Genomic DNA, 22280 nt, shown 5'->3' on the forward strand with positions numbered 1-22280 from the left:
TAACTTCATACCAAGTTACTGTGCGTTAAATAAATTAAAAAAAAAAAATTGATCGCGAAATTGGAAAAGATAAATATGATTGCAAATCAAAGCCCTCGAGCATTGTCTCGTGTGCAACACCATTTAATTCGCGTAGTGCTTGAAAGAACTAGCGGTAAATTGGAACAATTATTTGACATCATGAACGTTCCTGCTACAAACATTTGCTAAGCAGGCAAAAAGAAATATATCCATAACGCAAACAGGGTTACTGATAAGAGTAAAACGTACACACACTAACATGACTTGGCAGATACGTGTTATGTTAAACCTACTCTAGCTCTATGACAATGATACTAAGTTTGATAACTAGCTGAACCTCAAGTCCTTCTGGCAAAGATCGAATTGGTCAGCCACTCTTTGCTGGAAGAAATATTTCATCACATCAAGGCTCAGCTTGCATCCTTGGCAAGGATCTTGATGGTTCGTGTCTTGCCTTCGGCGGGAGCTGCAAATATGAAAATTATAATTTTTGGATGTTGCAACTTCAATGTCTAGTAGCACACACTGCAAAAATGCCCTACTCAAGAATGTGTCTGAACACAGTACAAGATTAACAGAAGTAATGACAACTCAAATGGCCAGAGACTGAGCAGCATAAAGTACATCTCAGACGTACCTAATTATAACATCCTACAAAATAAGTAAGAGAAAAACACTAATGGACAAAATAGTGGCACACAAATGTTACATGGCGGTGCAAAACATGAAGTCACATATAAAGGTACATGTCATGAATTAGCAAGAGCTTATAAAAGCTTAGATCAGGCCAAATGATTAACAAAAGCAAATGCTCTTCTTCAAAAATAAATTGATCTACTCTAATCAGACTATATTGTTTGGAAGAATCAGGAAGTTTGAACACCACATGTGGAATCAAACAAAGAAAAAACATGTTTGAATTGCTCGGTGCAGTCTCACAGCCTCACATGAATGGGGCTGTGAACAGCAATGTTCAGGCAACAGATTGCATAACATAGTGTTGAGTTCAATGCAGTTTTACCAGGCCTCGACATACTTTCTAGGCTTAGCATACATGGGCCTTCAAAAACAGGAAAGCTAATAATTAACTAAACCATCTGAGGTACTATCATACTAAATCTTATTAAGGGTGGTAATCCTATCAAATCAGAATGACAATAGAATATTACTTTTGGTGAATTCCAACTCCAATAGAAGCATAAATTATCACAATCATTCACGTCGTACGGAAAGGAGAGCATCCAACAAATTCGGATTCCATCTGTCGATGTGTAAGCTATGCGATGAGTGGTCGGAGCTGGCCCTCATGAATTATCTGATGGAATAATGGATGTTGTGGTCCTGAGATCAGCTAGAGAAAACATCGACAGCATGTGTAACACAAGCAATTATCAGATGAAAAATCTGATGTTCCTCACATGTAACCACTCAATCATAACTAGTGAGTGGTACAAACAAATAATTGATAAAAGAAAAAGGAATACTAACTGACAGTCAAAAATAATCAAATGAAAAGGTGAAAGACTAATTAAAAAAGTTACGAAAGTCACAACCTTAATTCTAAAGAACAGAATCAAGGAGATAAAATTTGCAACAAATACATTAGCTATCCTTATGCTGTTGGAGTGTAAGCATTTCTAGTTTACAAAACAAAGATCCTCTGCACCTGTGGATAGCATAGGGTGAAATCCAACTTTTATCTTAGATACTTGACGACTCAACTTGTATTATAGAGTATGACAAATATAAAAATCAACTATATGCTACTCATCCAATTGAGAGTTGATATTATAAAGAATTTGGCAGCTAAAGGGAGGAGAATAGGAGATGTGTTCCAGCTACTATGCAACTAGTCAACCAAGCTGTAACTGAGAATCAAAACCAAAAGAACCATTATGAGGGGCCATCATGAAAGTTGTCCCTCCCCTCCACCCCCAACTTAACTTCCTAATATACTGGGCCTGTTTATGGCATCCCAATGCATAACATCTATCCGACTATCAATCAGAATTTGGGAGAAAGAAGTACCTTGTGCTGAAGTCTCATTATTGTAGAAATCAAAAGTTTATCACCAATTATCTGCCTCAAATTTTTTACAAGGTCAATTCTGCTCATCTTTTTTTTCTGGTTAAAGGTAAAGAAACAGAAGTTAGCATGGCTATCAAAGTACCACAACAAAATATTATCAGTTTGAGAACATTTGGAACCTTGAATTCTTCATAACGTGTATTCACCAAGTCCATATCTTTAGGAGGCAATTTAGTTGAAATGGCAGCAAACAACATTGAGAAAGGCATCCAAGGTGATGTGGGGGCTCTTGGAGCTCTACCATACATTGGAGCTTGGGATTGATTTGCTAAAGATGGAGATATCTGAAAATTTATATCCTGATTAGCGGCAAGAAAAGAATAGCAATCATAGGGTAATAAAAATATAGTTTACAGGTTGTTTTAAACAACTGAAGACCAGTAGAAAAAAATTAGAGTGTAATTACTAACAATACTCTAAATTATAAAAAAAATATTTTTTCTTAAATACTCTGAATTATAATATATTTTCCTTCTCGGGACATGTAATGCTTATGAGTTGCATCCTGAATTTGTTACTTGGAGAAATGGCATAAGGGGTTGATAGTTGTGACAGGAGGACATCAAGCATAAGTACTAAAACATTATCATTTTAAGAAGATAGTCAGGTGTAGGCGTATAGCTACTTTCAGATCAATTAAATCAACCATTCAAACTTTTGCCAGCATGTAAAAAGAATGGATCCAAACTGTGCGTAGCATATTATTGTGCTAAAACATTTTAATTTAATAAAATTTAAGGAGGTACCTCCAGTAGACTATGAGGTGAAGTAGAATTTGTGATCACAGAGACATTAGATGCGTTCTCATCCTCAGCCAAACATTCTGCAGTGACATGTGAAAGAAAATAATAATATTATTATGAGAATGCTAGACTTCTATATACAGAAAAGGAACTGTAGCAATCAATGAAGCAATAAATGGAACAAAACTACCTTTGGCTTTGGAAGGCACTTTGATGATCACAACATATTCTGGAAAGATGTGTGTGTTCGCTTGCACATCCCATATGATATAATGCTTTGGTTTTTGAAGATCATCTACACCACTGTCATAATTTTCATTACTGGGTTGGAACTGTTTAGATCCGGGAGGAATGAGTTCCACATTTCCCATTACGACACGGCATAACATCATATGCATGACGCCATTTTCATCAACATCGGTATAACTAGCACTGTAGATAGTATTTGCATTAGCTCTCTCTTAGAATGATCAAAAGTAAAAAAAGAAATTAATGTGCCATTAAGAAACAACGATGGTGATACAATTCACGCATGTGAGCACATCCATGGGTTAACATAGAAGATTTTAAACAATACACCATGACTACCATAGTTCAGGTTCAAATAAGAAACTTACCAGATATCGGGACAATTTGCTGATGCAAGATGTGTACCAACACCGTACATAGGGCTCTCTAAAGGCTTCTTAATTTGCAAGACACCGTGAGACATCATCTTCTCCACAGCATCCCTAGAAGAAGCAAGCCAGGCATAACGGACATTTGCATTGCCACGGTGAGTTTTAGTAAACTCTATCTGCTTTTGGAAAATGTTAAAACGAACTTGTCCCAAATTATCCATCAATGGGGTTCTATAGATTCCAATAACATCCTTCCCATCAACAAGTGGGCCCAAACGCTGGATTAACATATGATAAACAGAAGAATCCACATTTACACCATCAACTTGCCTAGTCATGTTTCCTTGACAAGATTCAACAAGAGAAACTTTAGAAGGAATTGGCAAACACCATTCATTTTCTCCAACTTCTTCAACTTCAATATCTTCATCCTTGCTTCTGGCAGAATCTTTTTCACTCTTAAACCTCTTAACATTAGAAATTACTTCATCATAAGGTCCTAAATTTGAGCTTTCAGATGCACTTATAGATATCTCAATGCAGCCATTGTTTTCACGTGTTCCATTTGGCTCAAAGCTAATGTTAATATGCTTACCTTTGCTGGAAGGCTCATATACATCTGATGCATAAACTTCTGGATATAATTCTGGAAAGAAGCATTTCCCATGCTCATCAATCCATGCAAGTGGCTTCTTCAGACCTGTCTCCAAATCTATGCAGATCATGTGTACAAAGTCCAATAATAGTTGCTGGTTCTGACATACTGCTTCAGTAATTGTCTTCTTTATTTGGAAATCTCCTTGGGCCAACCTTATAATGTCCTCCAGGAAATCTTTCCACTTACCATCCTGATAAAACAGCACGCGCTGTGGCAAACCACTTGTCATAAAATTGCGGTAGCTTTTGATAATATGTCTATCAGTACGGTGACTGACATCATTTCTACATGCTATCCTGCTACAAGACCTGATATGGTTTCCACCTGCAGCATGCTGACACAGTCCAGAGGAAAGACCAGCCTCAGTGGAATATGCAGCAGAGTTTCGCTTTCTCTTAAGACTCCCTTTCTTTGTCCCAAATTTATCTAACACCACGAGATCTCTCAAATCCATTTATTTCATACACAGAAGTTAATACTAACACTAACTAATTATGTTAACAGACCTGTATCCACAAACTTTACTAATTTTAGTTTACAAATTCTGATCATGATGTAATACAGCAAAAAGATTCATGTCAGGAACGTCAATCAGCAAGTTGACCCTGAAGACAATAAGCACAATATTTAGTATAAGAATGTAGTGAAATGATTTAACAAGAAAGTCTATAAGAATAGCATGCAGGTGAACACAACACTTCACTAAAGGAACATTACTAAATAAATATCTTCTCTATTTTTCAAAAGGAAAAACAAACATAGACACACCAATCACTTCTATTATTACTGTGAAAACCTCAATTCCTGTTAAGAGATAACATTATCTCAACTGACACAAAAAATGGGCCACAAGAGAACAGTCTCAGTTTCTTTTTTCTCACATCTAACTTCTCTATAATCTTAAAATACTGTTTGTACTGAAACTTTGATGTATAGGTTGAAACAGAACCACTGCTCTAACCAAGGGGTTCTCTTAATCGACAACTATCGAGCCTATATGCCAGTTCCACAAGAGAACAGTCTCAGTTTCTTTTTTCTCACATCTAACTTCTCTATAATCTTAAAATACTGTTTGTACTGGAACTTTGATGTATAGGTTGAAACAGAACCACTAAACGCTAAACAGAGAAACGCATGATCATTCACCTAATCCAAATCAAATAGACTCAAGAAACTAATTTAATCTTTCTAAATAAGCTAAAATCCTCTACAACAAAAACAAAGACCATCATAAGATTGACATCTTTCACAAAAAAAAAAAAAAAAAAAAATTCAAAACCCAGAAAAATGTAACAACTTTGTTGTCCACGTTTAACATCCCAAAAGAGTTCCGCCTGGAAATCCATTCCACCGCCATGATCGATAATCACAATTCGATATCAATCAAAACCCCCAATTCCAATGAAGACCTCCCAAAATTGATGCCACGGATCAAATCAACAGGAAAACAACAGCGAGAACAAAAGAACGAGCTCGAAAAACGCAATCACACACAAGAACCAGATCGAGACCACCATCGATCGGATCCGCCAACCAAATCTCAGATCCCTTATGAAACAAATCGGAGGAGGAAATAGATACCTGAATATTGCGGGGATCAAATACTTCATCTCCTCTAGAAGGGTCATCTCTCTCTCTCTCTATTTTAACCTTTTTTCTCGATTTCGGAGGTCGAGGACACGAGAGAGAAGACAAGGCGGCGAATGGCGAAGGGGAGATCAAATCCTCTCTCTGTTTCTTGCGGCAAACGCAAATGAGACGACGACGACGACGACGACGCCGCCGCCATAGACCTGATCCGACGGACCTAACAAGCGTTCGCAATCTCAAAGCATCGGACCTTGAGATCCTACCGCTCGTCGGTTAACGACCCCCTTCGGGATTGTTAAGAGTATAAAATAAGTCTCCACGACAAACAATACAGGAATACTGACTAATTCATAATATGTACTATTTACATAATAAATATCGTCTGAGTTAATGATTCTACTTAATATAATTATTTTTTAAATTATATGAGCAATTTTAGATTCGCATAGATAGGAAAATATTAATTAGTATTCTATAAATTAATTAATTGGATGAGCTATTTCCCCTAACTCTTTAATTTGTCAAGGATACTAAAAATCTACTCATTTGAGATAAAATAATATGCATAATTAAAAATTATGCATGTTAACCGCATTTAAGCTTTCTAGGGAGAATAGTGTTACAGTAAGATTTATAAATGGCGGAGTTAATTTGCAAGTAAAAGAAATGTTATGCGTTAACCAAAGTATCCAAAACCCCGAAATTAAAGTCTAAATATAAGCCGTGAAAGAAACGGGTTCTAGAATTATGTGAGTCAATAAAAAGAAAGGAAAAAGAATAAAGCCTCACCAAGGGTTGACTTGTAGAAAAAGGTTGGGGTAGTGAGTTTCTTGAGGTTGCTGTAGATTATTTTTATGGTTGGTTACCAAATTATGGCTTATATGATCGTATTTTAGTTTCCTAGATTTGGTGGTAATCAGACTGCAACCAATTAATTTAGTGGTTCTATGAGAGACGAGACATTAAGTCTAATAATAATACACCTAATGAGGTATAGAGTTTATATTACATAATTCAGAGAACACGTCAATCCAGAAGGCAGGGAAATTTTGTTATTAGAATTGGTAAGGGGGTGCGCCAGGCCCGTGCAGTAGTGCAACGCATGGGCTACGCTCGAGGGCCCCGCCAGCAAGCTGACGTGGAGTGGACCCTCCCCCAAAAGAAATTAATTTAATATCGTGGTGGGCCGATGGCCCACGTATCAGATATTAAACTGATAAGAACAGATACTACACTTGATCTTAGCCAAAAGGCCGAGAAAGGTATGCTTTTCCAAGGCCCCGAAGCTCTCATTTTAAAGCCGCTTCTCCTTCTCGCGCCTCTCCTATCTCTCGATGTGGGACTAAATTGTTCGCAGGCTAAAATAGTTATTACGAGGTCATTAATCTCAATGCAATAAGCTAGAATTATTGTTCCAACTCAACATCTGAAAGAAGACAGCGTGGAAGTTATGCGATCGTGATCTGGCCTTGAACATGGTTTATGTATATGTGTGTGTGTTCACAATGTGTTTGGCTTTGAGGATGGATGTCCCAGTTGACTTTTAGATCGAAATAATTGACATTAAGTGAAAACATCCAATCTAATGCTAGAACGGCAACTCCAGTCGTGGACCCCACTCTGCATGTCATCCTTCGTCGTGATCCCAACGATCTCTTCTTCGTGCAAAGAGTTGAGAGCACGACTAATTCCCGCTGCAAGGGTCAACCGTCGACCGATTCATATCGTGATAGTACTAATGTGTTTGTGGCCTTTTTTTTTAATCCCCTTAATTCCTTCTTGGGAATTATTCGAAGACCTTTGGTTGGTATAATAGAATTTTAGCAATCGAGGTCGAGGCATTAATATATTTTCCTCTTCCCTCTGCTTCGTCTCTCCTTGGCGTCTTACGAGGAGTCCATTCGACCGTCTCTTTCCTATCCCTCTGAGCTAATGAAGGATTTGAAGATGGCTTCTTCTTCTTCTTCTTCTTCCATAACTCTCTCGCATCTCCTACAAAAATCCACAGCATTTTCGAGAAGAATGCTCTATTGAAGAATACTTACTTCGCGATTCCTCTCCCTGATCCCTGAGGTGCGCCATCTTTACCAATTTTTGGAGAAAGATTTGATTTTTAAGTGGTATATCACATATTACTATCTTATAGAAACCAACAAGCGAACACTTCCATGGCGTCCAAAGGCATCCTCAAGACGAATCGATCGATGGGCGGCGGGAAGCCTCCCCCGGTGCCGTCGGGCCCGACGGTGGTCTTCGGCCGCCGCACTGACTCCGGTCGGTTCGTTAGCTTCTCCCGCCCCGACGACCTCGACAGCGAGGTGAGCAGCGTTGACTACCAGGACTACCAAGTCCACCTCCCCATGACCCCCGACAACCAACCCATGGACGGCCCGCCCATCTCCTCAAGCTCCCTCTTCACCGGCGGCTTCAACAACGCCACCCACTCCCACCTCATGGACAAGGTGGTGCATGCGAACTCACCATCTTTTCTACAAAATCTTAAGATTACATATATAGATAAATTTAAGCCTCTACATGAACTCATAATTAATTGCTTGTTTCTTGAATACTAATAGGTGTTCGATTCCGGCGTGCGTGCCGGATCAAAGGCGCCTACATGCTCCGTCCAAGGCTGCGACTCGAAGGTCGTCCTTAACCAGCTTGGAGAGCCCATCCTCCCTTGTGACTGTGAATTCAAGATTTGCACCGACTGCTTCGCCGACGCGGTGAAGGGCGGCGGCGGGGCCTGCCCGGGTTGCAAGGAGCCGTATAAGACCACAGAGTGGGAGGAGGTGGTGGCTAATTCGAACAGTGGTGGGCCGCTATCGTTGCCGGCGCGGTCTCGGTCAGGGAAGGCAGAGACGGGAATGTCTTTGATGAAGCAGCCGACGATGAGTCGGTCGCAGACCGGGGATTTTGATCACACCCGGTGGCTCTTCGAGACTAAAGGGACTTATGGGTATGGCAATGCCATATGGCCCGATGAGAACGGTGACGAAGATGATGGCGGCGGAGACAATGGGTATCCCAAGGAGCTGATGAGTAAGCCATGGAGGCCGCTGACGAGGAAACTGAGGATCCCGGCGGCAGTCATAAGTCCATATAGGTACGCAGTATGCATGCATGCATGCATGCATTAAGTTCTCTATTTGTATCTATTCTAAATTTCTAATTCCAACATATAACTTTATTTGCCTTGCATCAGGCTCCTGGTGCTCATTCGCATGATCGCCCTAGCCCTGTTTCTCACGTGGAGAATCACGCACAAGAACGAAGATGCGGTATGGCTCTGGGCGATGTCTATAATCTGCGAGCTCTGGTTCGCTTTCTCTTGGATTCTGGACCAGCTCCCGAAACTCAACCCTGTCAACCGCGCCACAGACCTCGCAGTTCTGAAAGAGAAGTTCGAAACACCCAGACCTAACAATCCTACAGGAAGATCTGATCTCCCCGGCGTTGATGTTTTTGTTTCCACGGCTGATCCAGAGAAAGAACCTGTGCTTGTCACAGCAAATACAATTCTTTCGATCCTTGCGACTGACTACCCTGTTGAGAAACTTGCCTGCTATGTCTCGGATGATGGGGGTGCACTTTTGACATTCGAGGCAATGGCTGAAGCAGCTAACTTTGCGAAGTTATGGGTGCCATTCTGTAGGAAGCATAACATTGAGCCAAGAAATCCTGATAGCTACTTCAATTTGAGAAGAGATCCTTACAAGAACAAGGTGAAAGCCGATTTTGTTAAGGACCGGAGACGGATTAAGCGTGAGTATGATGAATTTAAGGTCAGGGTTAATGGCCTGCCGGATTCCATCCGTCGTCGTTCCGACGCGTATCATGCTCGCGAGGAGATTCAGGCAATGAATCAACAGAGAGAGAAGGCCAGTGATGGGCCGACGGAGCCGGTCAAGATCCCAAAAGCGACCTGGATGGCTGATGGCACTCATTGGCCTGGCACTTGGCTTAACCCATCACCAGATCATTCTCGTGGTGATCATGCTGGAATCATACAGGTCATCTCTTGACATTGCTCTGTATTTAAATTATGAACTCGATGACCAACTCATCCTTTATCTCACTCATACGCAAAATTCTGGAATCAAACCTAACAAGATATCATAGTCCAGAACTGTGAATTAGATGACATTTTCTCTAGATTATCCACCGGAGTATGCATGAGAGACTAACCAAAAGCAAATGGTGGAAAATTTTGTATGCTTTCTATTTCAGGTGATGCTGAAGCCTCCTAGTGACGCTCTTATGTGTGGGAACAGCAATGAGAGAACACCCATTGACTTCAAGGATGTTGACATACGTTTGCCAATGTTGGTTTACGTATCTCGTGAGAAGCGCTCTGGTTATGACCATAACAAGAAGGCCGGTGCCATGAACGCCCTTGTCCGAGCTTCAGCAATAATGTCAAACGGCCCCTTCATCCTCAACCTTGACTGCGACCACTATATCTACAACTCCCAAGCCATACGGGAGGGAATGTGCTTCATGATGGATCGCGGCGGCGATCGCCTTTGCTACGTCCAATTCCCCCAAAGATTTGAAGGTATCGATCCCTCTGATCGTTATGCGAACCACAACACCGTCTTCTTTGACGTCAACATGCGTGCACTCGATGGCCTGCAAGGTCCGGTGTATGTTGGTACTGGTTGCCTCTTCCGGCGTGTAGCTCTCTACGGTTTCGATCCTCCTCGCTCCAAGGAGCACCATCCTGGGTTTTGCAGCTGCTGCCTTCCACGTAAACGCAGGGCTACTGCTGCTTCGGTCAACTCCGAGGAGACTCAGGCTCTTCGCATGGCAGACTTGGATGAAGAAGAGATGAACCTTGCAACATTTCCGAAGAAATTTGGGAATTCAACCTTTCTTATTGACTCGATCCCGGTGGCGGAGTTCCAAGGCCGACCGCTTGCTGATCACCCCTCGGTCAAGAACGGGCGGCCGCCGGGTGCCCTGACCATTCCCCGGGAAGTACTTGATGCATCCATAGTTGCAGAAGCAATCAGTGTCATATCATGCTGGTACGAAGAAAAGACCGAATGGGGCCAACGCGTCGGTTGGATCTACGGTTCGGTCACTGAGGATGTCGTCACTGGATACCGGATGCACAACAGGGGCTGGAAGTCGGTCTACTGCGTGACCAAACGTGATGCATTCCGCGGCACAGCACCAATCAACCTCACTGATCGGCTCCACCAGGTCCTCCGGTGGGCGACGGGCTCCGTTGAGATCTTCTTTTCTCGGAACAATGCCTTTCTTGCAAGCTCAAAGATGAAGGTCCTGCAAAGGATTGCATACCTCAATGTAGGCATTTATCCATTCACGTCTGTGTTCCTCATTGTGTACTGCTTCCTGCCTGCGCTCTCGCTCTTCTCAGGGCAATTCATAGTCAAGACACTTAACGTGACATTTCTCACGTACCTGCTTATTATCACGTTAACTCTTTGCATGTTGGCCATACTTGAGGTCAAGTGGTCTGGAATTGAATTGGAGGAGTGGTGGCGCAATGAACAATTCTGGCTCATTGGTGGCACAAGTGCTCACCTTGCTGCAGTGCTGCAGGGTCTATTAAAGGTGATTGCAGGCATAGAGATCTCATTCACACTCACCTCGAAATCGGGCGGTGATGATATTGAAGACGAGTTCGCAGACCTTTATGTTGTCAAATGGACGTCGCTAATGATACCACCGCTCACCATCATCATGATCAATCTGGTTGCCATTGCCGTCGGGTTTAGCCGCACGATTTATAGTGTGATCCCTCAGTGGAGCAAGCTGCTTGGTGGAGTGTTTTTTAGCTTCTGGGTGTTGGCTCACCTCTATCCATTTGCAAAAGGTCTGATGGGTAGGAGAGGGAGGACGCCGACCATTGTTTATGTCTGGTCAGGGCTCATTGCTATCACCATATCACTTCTTTGGGTTGCTATCAAGCCACCGTCAGCAAATTCCTCAGATATTGGTGGTTCATTCTCACTTCCTTGACTCAATTTTATCTAGATTCACATTTTCTTCATTCATTCTATAAAAAAGGATGTCATGGTTCTGTTGTTCTGAAGTAGGCCACAGAAGACCCTGTGTTTTGATGACAGGTAATTTGTTACTAGAGTTGGTATAGATCTTGATACCCTTTGAGGAGTAAATGTTTTTTGTTGTTAATTCTTTAGAACTTTTCTGATTATTTGAATTGGGAAATAAAGGTAAATCATGATGCTTATTTTGCCACTAATTCTGAATGAATGTACTGAATCTGCTACTGCTTTTGCAGAAATATATAGTTCAGTTTGTTAAATTTGTTAAGCCTGCTTGAACTGAAATAAGAGACCTGAGCGCAGTTCAAATTCTGCCCTTTCCGCTTAAGTTGAAGCTATTCACACCTTTAGGTTTGAAGAAGGTAAAATAATGTTAAAATGTTAACGAAGACAAGTATCATTTTCAGAAAGTTTGATCACCTCTTCCATTTCCAATCTTAAATCCAGTAGCAATGTGTGGCCTAGAAGCTATAGAGAAAGTATTCGACAATTTATTGTCACAAATTACTTCAACATTGCTACTAGATCTCTCTCATGACACTTTCCATTGTTAAAGATAAGGAAGCTTCTTTATATAAATAAATCAAAATAGACTAAATAGATACATCTTGCAGAAAAGTGAACTATGTATTCGACGGAACCCTTTCCTGTCTGGTTTTATTTTTGTCGAGGTTTGACATTATTATCCAGAGGTATGTAATTTGGACAAAAAATATAATAGTTGGTTGTAGAAACTGATAAAAAAAAATTCCTGCATCTTCAATGTAACAGATTATTTCTCCTGCACCAGTGACCTGTTTGCAGACATTATAAAGAGCATAAAATGTTTCCTTGCTCTTTTCTGATATCAGCATCTGGGGGTGATTTAGTCAACTCAAGAATCTCTCTCAGCACTCTCTCACTGATGGACACCTGCATGAACACACATGCCCCTTGCACAAGTTTATGAATGAGTACTTGTTTTGAAAGATATTCTCACTGAATAATAAATCTTCATGAGTAAAGGATAAGTCTGTTTGATAATTCCATTTCTTTTCTGTTCACCGGAGCTTTTTCTGAGCAAGGCACCAATCTGATTCCAGCCTTTTTTTTTAACTGCATCTTTTCTTTTTCTTTTTGGTGACCGGTAGTCTTCTCTGCTGAGAGTTTGCTGCTGATACAGAGCAATATAGTTACTGAATAAGATTTGGGTTGCTGAATGTACAAGAAAAATCTGATCTTTCGTTGCTGTACAACTTCTCTGCACCTTTATTTCATTTGCTGTATTTCAGGTCATTACATCTTGAAAGTTTTATCCTATCAACTTGTGAGGCCATTACTCAGAGAAAAAGGTGTAGAAATAATGATGCATACACATAAAATGCTCTTTACACTACAAATTTCTTCTCTTCCACTGTTACATTCACCAGTGATCTCCACAAGTGCATGACCCTTGCCTGAAACAGTGGAAGCGGTTGCGGTCCCGAATGATAATATTCCGTTCGAAAATTCTTGAAATCAACATGGTGTAACTATGACATTCTTCACTCATGCGCAAGTTGGTGATTATTCTAATTGGACTCCCTTGGCTTGTATTTAGAAGAGCAAAAGCTATAGCAAGCTTCTGGCTGTGTCCTCTGAGCATGTGCTTCTTCTCTTCCTCATCAACATCGAGCAACACCTGGGATGTATCTGGGGTATATCCCTCAAACCTAAGCTGCCATTCCATCTGGTAGAGCATCTCATAGATTTTGTCGCTCTGCGGGTGTGACATGTCCTGTGAAACAAAGGTATGCATCTGACCCTTCACCTCCACCCTGCTGAACCCTGGAACCTGTGATAGCCTTCTGTCTACTATCTCTGTTCTTGTTCTTGCTACATCATCCCATCTTTTAGCTTTTGCATACATGTTTGATAGTATTATGTAGTCACCACTGTTATGAGCATTTAACTGTACCAGATTTCTATTGGCAATTTCTGCAAGCTCCAAGTTTCCATGAACCTTGCAGGCACTCAGCAGGCTGCGCCAGGCTGCAGTGGTTGGTCCAATTGGCATGCTCCCGATGAGCTTGTGTGCTTCTTCTAACTTCCCGGCATGGCCCATGAGGTCTACCATACATCCATAATGCTGAGAAGTGGGCATGATTTGATGTTCAAGTCTCATTTTGTCAAAGTAATGCAGGCCCTCTTTGAGCATCCCGGCATGGCTGCAGGCACTCAAGACTCCCACATAAATGGCTTCGTCAGGTCTGTGGCCTTCATTGAGCATGTCTGAGAAAACTTGCAAAGCCCTTTTGCCTTCCCCATGAATTGCAAGACCTGAGATCATTGCACTGTATGCCCAGGTGCTCTTCTCAGGTATCCCGTCAAAGATTGCAACTGCTTTCTCCAGGCAACCACATTTTGCATACATATCTATCAAGGAAGTCTGCATGATCACATTGAGGCTAGTAGTATTCCGCAGCAGTGAACAATGTATTCTTCTGCCAAGATCATAAGCACCCAAATGCGCACATGAGGATAGAGCGCTGACCATCGAGCTCTCATCGGCCCTCAGACCTTCAGCAACCATCCTCGCAAACAGATACAGACACTCGTCCCAGAGACCCATTCTAGTGTGAGCTGCAACAAGGGCACTCCAAGAAGCAACAGTCCTGCTGCAACCCATTTGTTCAAACACTTTGCAAGCTAATTCAATCTCCCAGCATTTACCATACATGTTGATCAGACTGTTCTGGACTATGACATCACATTCAAATCCAAACTTTGTGGCGTGCCCGTGGATCTGCATTCCTTCTTGAATATCAGACAGCTGAGCACAAGCCTTGAGAGCAAAAGGAAATGTGAAGTTGTCTGGTGTGACATTGCTCTTCTGCATCTCTTTGTATAGGATGACTGCTGATTCTGGGTCACAGTCCTTGACATAACCTCTGATCAAAGTGTTGAAGTCGAACGTCCCGGGCTCATCGAGCGAGAGGAAGATCGTTAAGGCATAGTCCATGCTGCCCCAGTCGGAGAGTGCGCAGGCTAGAAGGAGATCTCCGGCTTGTCGACGATTGTGGTCTAATCCAAGCTTAATGTACTGCGCATGGATCTTCTTGAATTCTTCGATAGATTTGACTTGATGCAGGGAGGGGAGCCATGAAGGCTGCCCTCTTGGTCTCTCTTCAAGGGTCTCAATGGGCTTGCTTGTGGATGCCATGAATTGCTGGATTGGATGGAAGGCCAAACCTCTTACCATTATATCATTACCTTCACACAGAAGAGTTCTCTAGATGGTTAAAAGAGCTCATTTGCCTTGAAAAGGCTTTCAAGCATTTTTAAGCAGTCAGTGGACAAATGATGCAAGAGGAATTGGAACAGAAACCCATGGCATGAGCTCAAAGTGTCAGTACTGTCACTCTTTCAGTGAGATGGGATTGTTGACTGCACAGATCTAATGGGTAGAAAGCTGAAAAGGAAGCGCAATTGAAGAATTGATATGGTGAACACCGAAAACCACTTACAAAGCTTCTGGATTCTGAATGAAAGGTATTTGGCAGGTGGTCTTCTCACTTCAAGCAGTTCCACAGGCAAGATTTGTTTCTCTTGACAAAGCTTCATCTTTCAGCAAAATGGCGATTCGAGGAGTTGCCACTGATCACCATTAGTAGTTTACTGCAAAGACTTGCGATTTCGACATCAAAAATCTAGATAGAGGTAAGGAATGAATTTAGTTGCTCTCCCTGTCTGTCTCTATCTCTCTCAGATATGTGGAGTTGAACTAGTCTCAATTTTCTTGTGGCCTATAATGCTCTTAAGAATTGTGTTATGGTTCGAATACCATCCATGAGTTGCATCCACAAACACCACCTAGGGGAGCAAAAAGGAAAAGGAAAGGAAACAATAGGCCTAGAATTCTTGCAAGTGAGGGATAAGGTGCCAGAGAGAGAGAGATAACATGGGGTCCAGCTTGCTTACATTGGATGTACTGGGAGATCTGAGGATAGCTCTACAGCCTCTATTGGAGTGGTTTGAGCTCTAAAGATGGGAGTCTACACTTGGCATGGTGAGGTTCCTCATCTCTGATTCCCTTTGGGTGGGTCAGCAAATTTGGGGCCTACGTTGTGTGGATAATATTTACTGGAACACTGCTAGTCTGAGGCCAGCCTAAGCCAGATGCCAAATCCCATTAGCCCACTTGTGGAACACTACATCAAAGCAAGGAGGGATTATAGAATACATAGTCGGTGAGAAGAAGCCCTTTCTCTTCTAGTATGATGCATGATGTGCAACCATGCTGATACTCTTGACGGTACCAAGTATTTATGCACCACAAGGTCTATAACACCTTATCTTTTTTTTCTTTTTTTTTTGTGTGTGTGTTTTCTTTTTTTCTTCATTTAAGCAGGATGAACAATTATTGATTGATAAGATGCATAGGATTCAAATGCAAGATTTTTTTCCTCATTTAATAAATAAGATGATCATATCATGCAATACTCTTGAGCTGTTGATGGATGGAACTGCATAGCTTCTTCACCTAAGAACCTTGGCATGGAAGAACTCTTTGGCTCAAACTTAGTTCTGAGGGTCAGCACACTAAAAATAATTTCAATGTCCAGGCGACCCTTCTTAAGAAGCCCTTCATGTAGCAGCAAAAGCAAATTGACGATGTTATTCAACCCTAGCTGCATAATCTATTAAAACCATATTATGAGAACGAATCCTCATGGAGCACCTAATTCAAACAAAAGAGAAACAACAGCAATTTCCTCACTATATGCATATGCCTGAGAACTAGAATAACAACTGCAATGATGAACAACAGCACCGCCAGAAATGGGCAGCAATTTCTTGAATAAATGATCTTGACCACAAGAAACATGGGTCCTCTGTTTCTTGTATGTAAGCGTATCATGAGTTCCAACATGCTAAGAATTTTTAAAAAAAAATAGAGACCTCAGTCAGCTTTAAGAAGTGATCATCTAAGCACATAATGGACCCCAAGTAGGGCGCTGCAGCGATTTTCTTTTCTGATCTGTTATACGCAGAAACTGTTACAAGAATGTTTGTAGACAGGATCTAGCAAACACATTATGAAGCCACCAAATCAGGTGTCTCTGCTTCGACTGACAATAGTGCTGCACGCACTTTCCCAACCCAAGTATCTAGGCGATCGCGCAAGGATTTGATTTGTGATATTCCCAGTACCCTAGGTTGTACCCATGACACGTAAACTGTACCTTCCACTTGGTCAATTATACCTTCAATAAGATGAACCTGTGGAAGATGGCATTGAAATTATTATCATGGTAACAACAATAAGAATAGCATAAAGTCCACGAATCACAATGGTTATAGAAGTACAATACTTATTAGGAAATTTAACTATCACAGAATTTCTTGACATAGAATACACTGGAATAATTTTTCCAGACACAGTACTAATCCCCTTCCACACCATAGGCCAACAAGTTGTTACCACTGAACCTTGAATAGTATGGGTTAGTCAATATTCCTGTCATCCTCAGGTCTGTTGTTGCTGCCAAACCTTTTCAACTGCCTCAACAATTTTCACTTATCAATATAGCAATGTAAATGCTTGGATGTTGCTTTATAATTGTTGAATTGGCCAAGAGAAAGAAAATAAAGGCCATCACTAGAACTATTGCTTAGTCTATGCCAAGAACCAACATGAAAAGGATCCAAGTTTTGGATCAAACAGGTAAGGGATTTTTGAACTAAAAAGTGTTCCGGTTTCCAAGGAAATCTGTGTCTGGCAAAAGCAGCACATATGCGGTTGTAGCCTCAACAGAAATTCTCAAATGACGACCTTTACCTTATGTGATAGTTCGCCTCAATCTTTAGGACTTAAATGGAATTATGAAACAACAAACTTCTAAGATATAACTTAAAATCTTTTGTTATGTAAGTAACAGGCAAAGGTTAGAGAATGACTAGCTTGATGTACCATAGTCATAGGTTCAGGATAATAAACAAAAATATTAGATAACAGATGTTGAGATGAAATTGACATCCTGAACATTTGAAAAACAATGCCAACAAGAAACAACAAATAAATTTAAAGAACCTTGCACTTTGAAGAACAAAATAACAAATATGAACCAGTGTCAATCTTCCAATAGCTACTATAATATAAGAGAGACCTAAAAGTAATCTTTGTCAGCTAATGAGAAAAAGATGCTCAATGTCGAAAAACATTAATCTTTGTCAGCTAATGAGAAAAAAACCTAAAAAGTTGAGAATCAAGGAATAAATTGCAAAAGCTAACAGGAATTGTGAAATAATTACCGCTAACTAGCTGACTACTTTAAAAGCTTAAGTTGTTAAAGACCAATAACTTTTATATTTTTTTTATATTCTACACTCCACCTCATTTTTGGATTGAGACATTTTGATCAGCCCAAGAAATGAATGACTTAAACGAGTAGAAATTTTATATTTTAAATGGATAGATCGGCCTAGAAGGATTTGAAAATTAAAATCATGTAAGTCACTAATACTCACTCACTAATTACTCTAAAAGCTCAAACTGTTAGAAAATATTGATTTTATATTTCTAATATTCTAACAATGACAAATTATTGAATGTGAACAGATGATAAACTTACAGAGAGGCTTTTCATAAGAAGATACTCCACATCTTCAATGGAAAGCTTAGTTTGTTCTGATATAATACTCAAGGGAATAGTCCGATCTTCAGATGGCCGACTGTGAAGCGACAAGAATTTTAAATGTCAGACTAAATAAATAAACAATACCCATATTGATGCATTCAGAGAAGGGTCCAAGAAACAAATAATTTATCCAACATATAAAATATTTTATACAATTAAATATGCTTCTTAGAGTTCTTACCAAAAGATTATTTCCATTAAGCATAGAATGTTAATCTTTTCAAGTAGTTTCCTCTCATTTTGAACTAATGCAGGCTGTGCATTCAAATCAGCAGTGTGGAGGCGGCATATTTCTTGGTACTGAACTAGATTACCAGCGTTAAATGCCTGAAGAATATGGTAAATCCACTCCACCTTGGTTCCAAGAAGACTATTGATCTACAAGATACCAATAAAAAGATTGAACATTTATATAGGAAATGATCCTTCTACACATAAAATTAGTCAATGGTTAATATAAATTGCTCCAACTCCACCCTACCAGTACTAGCAGCAACTCTCAAACTGAAAAACAGATAAGACATCTGCAATAGAACTTGTATACAATGGTTGGACACTTGGATGACAATGATATATTAGGACTTACAGAGAAAATGATGGATCTTTGACTCTCTCTCTATATATAAACATGAACGGGAGGGTGATAAATCATCAACACTCCCCCTCTATCATCAGGAACCAGTAGGTCCACATCAGAGAAAAAGCACAAGAGATACTGTAATAGGGTTATTTATGTAGCCAAAGAATGGGCAAATGCTTAGTCAATCAAACATTTTGCAACTATAAATTGACTAACCTAAGTCTTGGTCAAAATTATAGCTTCTTTAAAACATTTGACAACACTACAGAAATGCTCTCTGGTACTTGGGCCAACTCCAAGATGACAAAATGTCCTCACCACAGATCAGACTTTGGTTTAGCAAACCCCCCGATACCCCTATAGTGTAATGCATGTCAAATATTCTTCATAGAAAAAGTAGGTAAAGACTAGAACTAGATAAAAGCCCTCACAGTCTATGCAGGAGACACTTCCGGAAAATGCCCAGCATGGAAATAAACAAATATGTCCAATAAAAAAGAGATAAAAGAAAGAGACGTGATAAAGGATTTCCTATTAGTAAACATTTTCTCAGAACAGTGGATGAGGTAGCACAGTAGTGAATTAATTATTTTCCCATGAAGAAATAAAAAAATACTAAGATGAAGTGTCATAACAAGATTCATTGTACTTGGTACTTGTCCTGATATAATCAAATGTCAGCTAGCCCTGTCAACTGATAAAGGTACCCATAGAAATATAAGCACAAAAGGCTACATATTAAATCGAAAGGAAAAAAAAAGGAAAGTTTTTTCTGGATAACTTTCACTTACAATAGGATGGGCTAATAATTCCCCAAAGTTATAAATGTTGTCACCCAACAAAGCCGCAAGGGAAAGGTCAAATGCCAAGTCCTAGAACAAGAGAATATCAGCTAGGAATTAGTGAAATCAGGAATCAAAAGAAATGATCAAGCATTATTATAAAAAAGAAGGGAAAACAGGCTAAGTCATCAGAAGTAAATAGTATAAATATCCGAGCAATTAATACAGAACTTGCAACAGGACATGAACAACATCTGCAATACTAGTAAGAGTTATCAACATTGCAATGAAGAATGCATTAAAATTATTCATTTCTTCTTTTCGAAGATAAAATTGCAGCACAAATAGCAACCATACCAGCTTGAATGATTCTGAAAGTGAGTCGACGGTTGTATATGCCAAATAAAGAAGAGCACTCTTGTAAAACTCAGCAAATTCTTGACGTGATTTATGGTACTGTGAAGATACCCAGTAATAGCTAGCATGAACAGAAGGATCAACATCAGTCATGCTATCTAAATTACTTTTTCCCTCATCCAACAATTTCTTGCACTCCTTTTGATTTATCTTTTCAAGATTAAGTGTTGCTATTTGCATCTTCACATATAGAATAGGTTCCTCAATTCGCATATCCTGAGTGTCACGCAGCTTCGCAATTACCCCCTCAAGATAGCTAATTGCAACATCTTTTTCTGAATATTGTCGTGAAACTACTACTGTGAAATGAGCAAGTTTCAGAAGATTGATCTTTGTCTCAAAGTCAGAGATGAAGTTATTATATAGCTGTATGAGAGCATCGCCCGCCTGAAAAGAAAGAATATTAGTTAGATAAGGCACATTTGAAACATAGTTAACAAGAAATAAAGAAAGAAAGAGCCAAGGAAGAGAGGCAAAATTACAATGAAAGAATCAAATCACTTCTACTATTAAAAGAATCTGCAACTATCTCAATCTAACATAGCAGAAAGCTTAAAATAGTCTTGAATAACTTGATATCCTAGATTGAATCATTTCCAGAAGTGCACTAACTACCACAATAAGTAAAGCATACACCTATTCAACTTTTGAAGAACATCAAAGGAAGAAATCTGACAGCATGTAAGTTGATTGAGCAAACTCTTGTAATATTAAGGTAGTTTCTGATTAACTTATCAAGCATGTCGTGTAGTTCTAGTGTATTACAACATCTAGTATCACAACCCATTATATGTAGAGGTACTAGATGCTAGGCAGCAGATTGTCTAGGCATTCTAATGGGACTGCCTCGGTGTTCAGAAGGAAGTCTCCTATAACAAAAGTTAATTTTGAAACAAACCTTCCAAGTTAGAAAAGAAACTGAAAAAAGTCATCTCCATTCAATCCCTCTCTTCAGCTACCCTTTCCCTTTACTTGCTTCTATCCCTTCTCTTGTTTCTGTCTTCCAATGTACCTTCCTCATTCTTACATTCAGTAACAGTTCATCTCCATATTTATCACCTTCCTTTTATGGCCCAACATCCTTCAAACCCCAGGAACCTCATTTACTGAATTTGCATCCTTCTTGAACGTTTTCATAGAACTTTCTGCAGCAACCTGAGAGATCTGTTTTATTCCAAGCTTTCCTAGATCAGAACCTCCGACAACCAACTTTGCACAATCTAAACTTTGATTAAATTATTTCATGTATAAAATTCACGCCACAATGCTCTTATGGTTACTACAATTTCATGTCCCAATTCTCCCATATTTTCCTTTTACATCTATTTATACATCAAACGTTCCATTTTATCTTCAACTCGTAAATAGCAGTAGTTTCATACTATAAGTCCTCCTTCCCTTTCCTATGTATCGTGTTTCCAATGGCGCCCTGAATCGGGGAAGGAAGGACTAAATGGAGTAATTCTCTCCTACTTATAACGAAACATGAACGGAGAGCATTCAGAGCTACAATCTTTACTTCCCTACACTAAGATCTCTCTCACCAATCGAAGTTATGCCAAAAGCCGAAATCAAGAAAGGCGAAAAGGGCAAGAGACCTGAACAACGGCGAGGGCGACGAACTGGTCGAGCTTAAGGGTTAGCTGGTGCCACAGCTTCCTCTGGTAGAGATCGCCAAGGGCATTATACCAATCCGCGAGCTCCGGTCGCGACTCCCGCTGCGATTCCAGAAACTGGAGAGCCGCCATCTCCGAGATCGCGATCGATCGATCAGATCTACGGAAGAAGAAGGAGAAGGAGAAGAGATAGATGAGACCGAAACCCTAGCTCGACCTCCACCGCTTTAGATTTCGTGCTCTCGTCTCGTTGGGCTCTCAGATCGGCGTTAGGATACATCGGGTGCGCCGCCCCGCGCCGGCTCCTTCTTAAAGCCAGCTGGAGATCAAACGACTTCCGGCGTAAATTTAGATACGAGACTTGAAACACCAAACAGGAAATTCCAACCAACTGGAAGTAGAAAAGTGTACAAGAAAAGAACTGAGATTAGATACTAAACTTGGATCAATCCACAGTATCTCAAATTA

The 22280-nt window shown here is 40.3% G+C and overlaps 4 protein-coding genes and 1 non-coding gene across 8 annotated transcripts; 1 reads left to right on the plus strand and 4 right to left on the minus strand.

The window, feature by feature from the left end:
• Positions 1 to 60: 60 nt before the first annotated feature.
• Positions 61 to 6014, minus strand: LOC140766253 (inactive poly [ADP-ribose] polymerase RCD1-like). 3 transcript variants are annotated; one of them, XR_012105307.1, is made up of 8 exons: positions 5712 to 6014; positions 3470 to 4735; positions 3043 to 3284; positions 2856 to 2932; positions 2229 to 2393; positions 2050 to 2145; positions 1191 to 1372; positions 61 to 487 (listed from the first exon to the last, which is right to left on the minus strand). XR_012105307.1 is itself a non-coding variant. In XM_073105746.1 (7 exons), the coding sequence occupies exons 2-7, from the start codon at positions 4582 to 4584 to the stop codon at positions 425 to 427; spliced, it is 1758 nt and encodes a 585-aa protein (XP_072961847.1). In that variant the 5' UTR covers positions 4585 to 4735; positions 5712 to 6010; the 3' UTR covers positions 61 to 424. The 3 variants fall into 3 exon arrangements, 1 of the variants encoding a protein (XP_072961847.1); XR_012105308.1 differs by having other exon boundaries at positions 1191 to 1336; positions 5712 to 6013; XM_073105746.1 differs by lacking the exon at positions 1191 to 1372 and having other exon boundaries at positions 5712 to 6010.
• A 773-nt stretch (positions 6015 to 6787) lies between these two features.
• Positions 6788 to 6986, minus strand: LOC140766355 (U2 spliceosomal RNA). Its single transcript, XR_012105395.1, has one exon. It is a non-coding gene; the product is annotated as a U2 spliceosomal RNA (small nuclear RNA).
• Positions 6987 to 7659: 673 nt separating this feature from the next.
• On the plus strand, positions 7660 to 11925 carry LOC140765667 (cellulose synthase-like protein D1). The gene is made up of 5 exons (XM_073104858.1): positions 7660 to 7793; positions 7867 to 8182; positions 8297 to 8826; positions 8926 to 9733; positions 9951 to 11925. Exons 2-5 carry the CDS (start codon positions 7889 to 7891, stop codon positions 11709 to 11711), a joined length of 3393 nt encoding a protein of 1130 aa, XP_072960959.1. The 5' UTR covers positions 7660 to 7793; positions 7867 to 7888; the 3' UTR covers positions 11712 to 11925.
• Positions 11926 to 12366: 441 nt separating this feature from the next.
• On the minus strand, positions 12367 to 16392 carry LOC140764190 (pentatricopeptide repeat-containing protein At1g31920). Its single transcript, XM_073102616.1, has 3 exons — positions 15698 to 16392; positions 15244 to 15589; positions 12367 to 14989 (listed from the first exon to the last, which is right to left on the minus strand). Exons 2-3 carry the CDS (start codon positions 15338 to 15340, stop codon positions 13161 to 13163), a joined length of 1926 nt encoding a protein of 641 aa, XP_072958717.1. The 5' UTR covers positions 15341 to 15589; positions 15698 to 16392; the 3' UTR covers positions 12367 to 13160.
• Positions 16393 to 16534: 142 nt separating this feature from the next.
• Positions 16535 to 22161, minus strand: LOC140764191 (26S proteasome non-ATPase regulatory subunit 13 homolog B-like). Of its 2 annotated transcripts, none has more exons than XM_073102617.1 (6): positions 21795 to 22153; positions 20137 to 20583; positions 19789 to 19869; positions 18599 to 18795; positions 18352 to 18451; positions 16535 to 16999 (listed from the first exon to the last, which is right to left on the minus strand). In XM_073102617.1, the coding sequence occupies exons 1-6, from the start codon at positions 21942 to 21944 to the stop codon at positions 16814 to 16816; spliced, it is 1161 nt and encodes a 386-aa protein (XP_072958718.1). In that variant the 5' UTR covers positions 21945 to 22153; the 3' UTR covers positions 16535 to 16813. The 2 variants fall into 2 exon arrangements, with proteins under 2 accessions (XP_072958718.1, XP_072958719.1); XM_073102618.1 differs by lacking the exon at positions 16535 to 16999 and adding an exon at positions 17015 to 17278 and having other exon boundaries at positions 21795 to 22161.
• Between the last annotated feature and the right edge of the window lie 119 nt (positions 22162 to 22280).

This window comes from Typha angustifolia, chromosome 8 (genome assembly GCF_048772165.1).
Source record: "Typha angustifolia cultivar Huaian chromosome 8, ASM4877216v1, whole genome shotgun sequence".
Taxonomy (NCBI): domain Eukaryota; kingdom Viridiplantae; phylum Streptophyta; class Magnoliopsida; order Poales; family Typhaceae; genus Typha; species Typha angustifolia.